Source organism: Physella acuta, unplaced genomic scaffold, assembly GCF_028476545.2.
Source record: "Physella acuta isolate Inbredline_101_S28 unplaced genomic scaffold, ASM2847654v3 ptg000645l, whole genome shotgun sequence".
NCBI classification, from domain to species: domain Eukaryota; kingdom Metazoa; phylum Mollusca; class Gastropoda; family Physidae; genus Physella; species Physella acuta.
In genome coordinates this window covers 256,688-265,168 of record NW_026732164.1, presented here as the reverse complement: position 1 = coordinate 265,168, position 8,481 = coordinate 256,688, and the positions used below count along the sequence as shown (strand labels likewise).

Below are 8,481 nucleotides of genomic sequence, written 5' to 3'. Positions count from 1 at the left end.
CAGATTACTATCAAACATCATCCACGTGATGGGACATAATATATGAAATCGATCAGCGACGATACATTTGTATATACTTCATAAAATGGGATAGAACAGTGTGACATATTTGATACAACAGGATATAACTGATAGAATGGGCAGTTTTGATTTAATGGGATAGAATCGACAGGAAATGACAGACTTGTCAAAATGGGGCAGCAAGCAACCATTGAGCAGAGTTTCTTCCAGGCATCTCTTCGGGGGGGGGGGGGGCGCTGAGTCCACCCCCCCCCCCTTCAAGAAAGTCTACCGCCCCCACCCCCGAACGAAATGAAATCTATATAGAAAATATATACTTTTAACAGTGCCCCCCCCCCCCCAAAGAAAGCCTACCGCCCCCCCCCCCCCCCCGAAAATTTCTCCCCACCCCGGAGAAAATAGTCTGGAAGAAACACTGCCGTTAAGCTATCTTCTTGACAGTTTTAAACACGTTTTAATTATCAACAATCCCACCTGTATTTTTAAAAAATCGAGTCTGTGAATAGCCGATCAATCCCTCCCCACCACCATCATGGTATGTTTAACCAAAGGGAGCCGTTGCTTTAGTGCATGCCATCCAAAAAATCTTCAGGTCAAACGGCAGTATTCCCTTCAGCGTTATTCGAACGTTGAAACCGGATGTACTGACGCCGGTAGGCTGGACTTGCAAGTCACCTCCAGCATAGAAGAACAACCCAGTCAACCCTGCAACCACGGTGGGAGGGGCGAGGAAGGGGGAGGTGAACTGGACGGGCCGGTTGATGACCGTGACATTGTAGTACGTCAACTGGGACTCGGTGCATTCGGTCACGCCCACGGCGGTACCTGGTGGTGGGGTCAAAGTTTATATTCAGTCGTCGTTCAACGTAATAGTTTATTGATAATATTTAGTTCTAAACAAAACATTTTGTTAATAGGATTTAGATGCTGATATATATGTATATATATATATATATATATATATATATATATATATATATATATATATATATATATATATATATATATATATATATATATATATATACATACAAACACACACACACACACACGCACATACACAATCATTCAAATGTCAAGAACAAATTCAGCTAAGAACAACATCCACAATAAGATAAAGATAACTGACACAGACCACCAAACAAAACCAACCAATCAGCAGCACCCACAAAATAAAACCAACCAATCCAATCAGCAGCAAACAGACCAAACACAATCAACCAATCAGCAACACTTACAAAACAAAACCAACCAATCAGCAGCATCCAGCAAACAAAACGAACCAATTAACAAAAACCAACAAAAAGAACCAACCAATCAGCAGCACCCACAAAACAGAATCAACCAATCAACAGCACTCAGCAAACAAAATCAACCAATCAGCGCTCACCATTGTTGTCGCTGCAGACAGTCTGGTAAAAATACCCCGAGAGACAGCCGTCCCTCTCCACACGTCTCAACCTCTGGTCCAGGGACTGGAGGTAACTCAGGACGTTGCCGGGGTAACCTGGGGTTTAAAGTTAAGGTTAGTTGTGGCGGGGGGGGGGGGGTTGGTGAGTAACCTATGGTCAACAGTGTTAAGGTTAGTTGCTGGTGGGGTGGGGGGTAATCTGGGGTCAAAAGCTAGGGTTAGTTGTTGGGAGAGGGGGGGGGGTTGGTGAGTAACCTGCTGTGGTCAAAGGTAAGGTTAGTTGCTGGGGGGGGGTGGGTAACCTGGGGTCAAAGGTTAAGGTTAGTTGTCGGACTTACGAGTCTTGGCAGAAATAGCATGCCTATCTTTATTCTCATATATACATGTGCGTAATGAAAACAAAACAACTCCTAAATCATAAAGCTAGTTAGGATTGGCATGCGGATGGTTAGGTTTGATTTGAACGCGTTTAGAATTTAAAACAGGCAAAAAAAAGCTGAAATTATTTTTTTTAAAATAAGTTATCTCTGTGTAAAAGTGATGTATTTAACTATACTATCAATGTTTGACATCACGATGACATATAAGAAAGTTTCAAAAAATTGAAATTGTTACCATAGTTTCGATTCCCCCAGTCGTCTCTCTCATGACTGCTCCCTTCAAAAATGGTAAAATCATTTTATATTTTTATATTCAAACTGATATGGTACTTCCCCCCCCCCCCCCCAACCCTGCTTGCGTCATGGTTGCATTTTGTGGAATACACTTGAAAACACTTTTCAAGCAAGTCTACGATTAGTCTTTAGAAACATTACCTTTAGTTTTCAAGAGAAGACAAAATCCCTTTTCTCGGTCGGTAAAGCGCATGGTTGTTAAACCGAAAAGTCTCGAGTTCGAACCCTCGGGCAGATGAGGCTCGTTAGATTTTGGACAGCCACTCTTCTAGGAGAGACTACAAAATCAAACAACTGCTGCCTTGTAGTTTGTTCTTGGTTGGACAAAGGTTTATGGAAGAAAATCCAAAAAGAAAAGCCGGCTGAAATCGGAGGCAATGGCCTCAAATTGAGCATAACAGTTGAGACTTATACTTAATTGTGTTGGAGGGTGTCGCCTCCAACACTAACATTAAACACGAAGAAGAAGAAGACAGAAGCGTAAACTACACATCTTCCACGCTAAAAAAAAAATCTGGGGATTTCCAAATCGGCGCACTTACTGTTTCAGGTAACTTAACTATTCGTAACAGCTATGAAATTTATTTTCTTTAATTTGTAAAAAGTTATCTTCTAAAAAAAAATGTTACATTACCTCCCCTTCCTGGCGGTGTTGCTAAGGCACCATTTATGGTTGCCATGGAGATGATTGTGGCGCAAAAAAGCACGTTGATTAAGCCTTCCATTTTGGGTTTCTAAACTTTTTACTCTTGCTTAATGGAGAAAAAAAATCTAGTAAATGTGTCATCTGTGAAATTTTGGACAAGGCAGTATTAGTGTGAAGGTGAAGTAGAGTTTATCTGTTTCTTTTGTTCGAGTCGCAACTTTTTTGAGTTATTTCCTCATTGTGTTGAGGAGGTCAGGTACACATTAGGGCTGAGTTGACTAAATATCAGGTACAAACCAGGACTAAGCTGACAGGTAATGAAGAAACGAAATAGCACTGAGTATTCTCTGGAGCTAAGGTACCGATTTAAGCTAAGTCGACTCAATGTCAGTTAATAAACAGGGCTGAGTATGTTAAATTGATGTTGATCTTATTTTCAAATTTTCAAATTGGGTTATATTTGTAATGTAACATATTTTCTTACTAACTAACTTTTTAGCGCAATTTCCATACTGGACAATTGCGATTATTATTTTAAACTAACCGTTTCGTTTTTTTTAAAGCTGTTACAAGTCTAGCAAAGATTATTTTGTTCCAGATTAAATTATGACCAATATTCTTTACATACATTCGTAAAGCTTCGGTTTACTTAATGCATTTGTGAAACATTTTATTATGTTTAAAATTCTACAGATCCTTAAATTCGTAAAAAAAAAAGAGTGTCTAAAAACGACAAACGAATGTAGGCTAGCTGGAAATTTTCACAAATAACTCAAAAATAATTAAATAAACTAAATATATCTGTTTATATAAATAAAACTGTTGATATAAATATTATACTTACGAATTCCAATATTTCTCCACAGCAGAGATTTTTAGCGCGACTTTTATAAGTAAACCACCTACATGACGTCACAAGAATAACCTATGAAGTCGCCTACATAATCACGCTAATGTATCCTGTTGTCCTATTGAAGAAATCAGGGTTCGCGATCTACCTTTGTAGTTTGCATAACCAAATTGTTTTCTTGTGTGAACAACGTTCGTGATGTCAATGTTTTTAATCCGACAAGCACGAGGCGTGAAATTACGGCACAGATTAAATTTGGATAAGTTATTTCTAAAACAAAAACATCTGATTACCATTTTAGCCATCAGTGATTTGTAAAAAACAAAAAGATGGATCGTTCAGGCTCGGTTCAAATGAGTATTTAAAAAAAGGAGTTTTTAAAAAACGGAATAATCTTAAGGTCTTAAGGTCAGTAGTATCATAGGGTCTGATATATGGTCAGTCGTTTCATGGGGTCTGATATATCTTAAGGTCAGTAGTATCATGGTGTATGATATATCTTAAGGTCAGTCGTTTCATGGGGTCTGAAATATCTTAAGGTCAATAGTGTCATGGATCTGATATATCTTAAGGTCAATAGTATCATGGAGTCTGATATATCTTAAGGTCAATAGTATCATGGGGTCTGATATATCTTAAGGTCAATAGTATCATGGGGTCTGATATATCTTAAGGTCAATAGTATCATGGGGTATGATATATCTTAAGGTCGGTAGTATCATGGGGTATGATATATTATAAGGTCCGTTGTATCATCTGATCTGAAATATCTTAAGGTCAATAGTATCATTGGGTCTAAAATATTTTAAGGTCAGTGTTATCATGGGTTCTGAGATATCTTAAGGTCAATAGTATCATGGGGTCTGAAATATCTTAAGGTCAGTAGAATCATGGGGTCTGAAATATTCCTAGGCAGAGAGAATAATGTAATTTTAGAAGATCAGAGAGAAGAGGTTTTAGTATAGTAATTATCACGTGACTAAATTAGGGGCACGCTGAATATTCATTCAGAACCCTATGGTAGGCAGCAGAATGTTGCGATATATTTTGTTGTGAGCTGCTTGGCATTACATTATTGTATCAGTTTTAACCGGTCAGACTTTTTGGTTTATTTATTTCAGACAGGACACACCACTACAGTAACACCGGTATATTACCATCATGCACCACAACAAAACAACAGTAGCACACAAACAACCACCACTATAACACCTCCCTTGCACTACCGTTACCATCACTCCATGACGGGTAGAACCACCATCATCATATCACCGCCGAAGTCAACAAAATCTTCACACCGTAGAACCACCAACATCCCCATCCCACCACCTTAGAATCACATCAACCATCACCATCACACCACCGTAGAACCACCATCACCATCCCACCACAATATCACAAGCAACCATTATGTTTACAACAAGATATCTTGATAGAAAGGCCATCCATTTATGACGTCACGCTTTTTTGACGGTTTTTACCCCCTTCTTTCCTCTGTCATTATTGTAACAAAGTACTAGTCTACCTCACCAAAATGACGCCACACTTCAGCCTACTACTCCTCCCCCTTCCTCAAAACTGCAATTTTTTTTAAAGTTTTTTTTTACGTTCTTTAAAAAATATCGACAGAGTATAATCATCATTTTTTTATTACTATTTATATTACCGGTTTTCTAAAACGGTAAATTTAGTTTCCAAAATTACGTTTAAAAAACACACACACACATCACAAACACAACTATCACTAACACAAAAATCACAAACATCGCAAGCACAAACTTCACAAACACAAACATCACAAACTAAAAACCCAGACACGCAAACTAAGACTCAAAAAATCAGTAGTGACAACCTTAGTACAATCCGGGTTAAGATGAAACGAATTCTACTCTGCTGAACACATTTTGTCTGAGTTAACAGATTTGACGCTTAGTGAAGCGTGTTTGTTTTATCTTGTTGCTCGAATCTTTTACATCGTCAACATAATCTATTCTTATATCTTTTTACCGCAAGCAATGAGTGACATAACTAGTCAACACCTATGTCAAGGCTAGTCGGCTTTACGAGAAGGTTACATGGGTTCACGTGAAGGTTACATGGGTTCAAGTGAGGTTACATGGGTTCACATGAAGGCTACATGGGTTCACGTGAAGGTTACATGGGTTCACGTAAAGGTTACATGGGTTCACGTGAAGGCTACATGGGTTCACGTAAAGGTTACATGGGTTCACGTAAAGGCTACATGGGTTCACGTGAAGGTTACATGGGTTCACGTAAAGGTTACATGGGTTCACGTGAAGGCTACATAGGTTCACGTAAAGGTTACATGGGTTCACGTAAAGGTTACATGGGTTCACGTGAAGGCTACATGGGTTCACGTAAAGGTTACATGGGTTCACGTAAAGGCTACATGGGTTCACGTAAAGGCTACATGGGTTCACGTGAATGTTATATGGGTTCACGTGAAGGTCACTGGGTTCACTTGAAGGTTACATTGGTTCAAGGTTGCGTGGGTTCACGTGAAGGTTACAGGAAAGTCAGGCTACAGCGTTTATTTCAGACAATTTGAGGAGGGGTTTAAAACTTTTGTTGTAGAGAATGGGTGTGTGGTTTGCACTGACATGTTCATGTAGAAATGAAGCCTGTATGCGTCTTCTGTGCCAAAGCCGTGATAGTGGTTTGCCATGAAAGCATTATTTTTTAAGAGCAGATTGGCAGAAGTGTTTACATGTTTGACTTGATGCATGAAAGGCGGGGTGATTTGGTACCGCGTGGAAACGTAGGTTTTTATCCCTTTGGGTTAACACTGCTCTGTGTTTACTTATATTCTGTACCTCTGTCTAAACTTGGAAATGAAATATAACTTTCTGTTTATATTAACTAACGTTTTCGAGCGTGGGGTAGACTATATTTTCAATAGAAATTTAAAAACAAAATTCGTCCGGGAAGGGGGGGACGGAGGACATTTACTAAAATAGCATGAAAGAAACCCTGCTACGCTGCATATATTCACATAACTTAAACGCTACATTGATGCACTTGATATCTGGTTTATCTAATGTCACCATACCTTGATGATTTAATTTAACCACCCTACCAACCCCACCCTTGCCCCCGAGAAAAGCTTACCGCAGCCCCCCCCCCCTCCCCCCCCTCCATCCAACCACCGAAAGAAATATAATGTATATAGTAAATATATACTTTTACTAGTTTTCGCCCCGCCAGCCCCCCTCCCGATAATTCTAGTCCGCCCAGAAAAAAGACTGGAAGAAACATTGATGCTAATTGGCTTATTAGCAGTGTACTAAGAATTTAAAACGTATTGCTGGGTTTTATTTTAATAAAAACTAAATTTTGACAAGTATTTATACAACTATTGATAATTTACGTTAAGTTAGTTTTTTTTTTTTTCCATTTGCTTTAAAAAAATAATGTTTAAACCCTTCAATATAAACATTTGATGAATTTCAATGTCAGCATACAAGTCCTAAACGAAGTTTCCTGTAAAACAGGAGACTAGCATACATTGGTTCTTAACCTTTTAAACTCACTACAATTTGCACATGGTCGCAAATACGATTATTTTTTTATTTTTTTTACAATTCTCCAGGTGTTTTGCATAACACCTCATCGCCCATTATTATTTGATTATAATTGAGTTATTAGATTCAATTATACACCTCCTTTCAAATATTAAAGAGCGTGTGTTATTTATCGGACAGCTATGCTGCAAACCTAACTTTATGTCCCTTGAATGGGTCGTTATCACGGGTACATGTGTTCGCTAGTATAGCCTTCCTTGTATAGGGGTATGTAGAAATGTGAAACAAATTTGCCACAGTAAAGTCTTAAAGTCGAGAAAGAAGATTTGAATGGTATGAACTGTTTATTTACTGACGAATCCAATAGTCGTGCCGGCGTAGGAGGCTATACCCTAACCGCTGGGTGCAGTGGCGTCGCAAGGTCGGGTGTGTGTCAACCGGGGTGTGGCACCCTCGATTTTTTTTTTGTAAATTTTGCAGTTGGTGCCACCCCCCCCCCCCCCCACCATTAAAGTGTTTGCATACTTACTTCATAAACCGCGCCACAGAAAAGAAAAGGTAAAGATTACTTCAAACAGTAAAATGTATATTAGCTATTGCAAAGCTAAAATAATTATAAAGCACAATGAATTGTCTGTCGTATTTATTAGGATAATTTCACTCTTTTTTTTTCTTTTACCCCGAGTTACCGTTGTCTAAGAAATAATTGTTCTAACCAGTCATTTTTTAACATAACAATTTTACTCCATGTACAAGAATACATAACTTACAAACCATTCACCAATAACAATAACACATTATACAAGAGCATACATCACATATAAATTGATATAAACATTATTTTCTATCACTTAACATACACATATTTTATTACTTCATTCCAACAAAATGACTTCCCTACAATTGTAATTATCAAATAGTTTTCTTTCTGCTACTTACGACACTCACATTGTATCCCCCAATTTTTGCAAAATGATTTTGCTACAATAAACAAATGTGTTTCGACAATTAAAACTTAACTGCATCTGGTATTTGTACAACGTTGTCTGACACTATTTTACTATTTTGTTACGCAATCTATGTTACACTCGTTTTTTTAATTTTATTTTTAACGAAACTCCATCCGTCGCAAAAATCATTCCTGCAATCTCTACACTTTAAGCATATTCGCATTGTTTTATTTTTTTTCTGTTGTTTTTTTTTCTTAATATCAGGGGTTCCACTTTTCCGGGATATCCCTGATTTCCTGATTCGAGAATCATATTTTTTCATTTTCCCGATTCGCAAATTTTGAGTTTTAAAATTTCCGGGTTTTCACCTTTAAAAGAAGTTCTAAA

At 38.0% G+C, this 8,481-nt stretch overlaps 1 protein-coding gene across 1 annotated transcript; it reads right to left on the bottom strand.

Moving 5' to 3' along the window:
• Positions 1 to 419: 419 nt before the first annotated feature.
• LOC131948428 (uncharacterized) lies at positions 420 to 3,657 on the bottom strand. Its single transcript, XM_059310034.1, has 5 exons — positions 3,597 to 3,657; positions 2,741 to 2,858; positions 2,048 to 2,089; positions 1,412 to 1,528; positions 420 to 846 (listed from the first exon to the last, which is right to left on the bottom strand). The coding sequence occupies exons 2-5, from the start codon at positions 2,829 to 2,831 to the stop codon at positions 563 to 565; spliced, it is 534 nt and encodes a 177-aa protein (XP_059166017.1). The 5' UTR covers positions 2,832 to 2,858; positions 3,597 to 3,657; the 3' UTR covers positions 420 to 562.
• Between the last annotated feature and the right edge of the window lie 4,824 nt (positions 3,658 to 8,481).

Excerpts from the sequence above, each read along its gene's own strand:
- LOC131948428 (XM_059310034.1), bottom strand. The coding sequence starts at position 2,831 with ATGGAAGGCTTAATCAACGTGCTTTTTTGCGCCACAATCATCTCCATG. Across the intron at positions 2,090-2,740 it reads AACACCGCCAGGAAGGGGAG|GGAGCAGTCATGAGAGAGAC; the intron begins GTAATGTAACAT and ends CCATTTTTGAAG. Across the intron at positions 847-1,411 it reads TGTCTGCAGCGACAACAATG|GTACCGCCGTGGGCGTGACC; the intron begins GTGAGCGCTGAT and ends CCCCACCACCAG.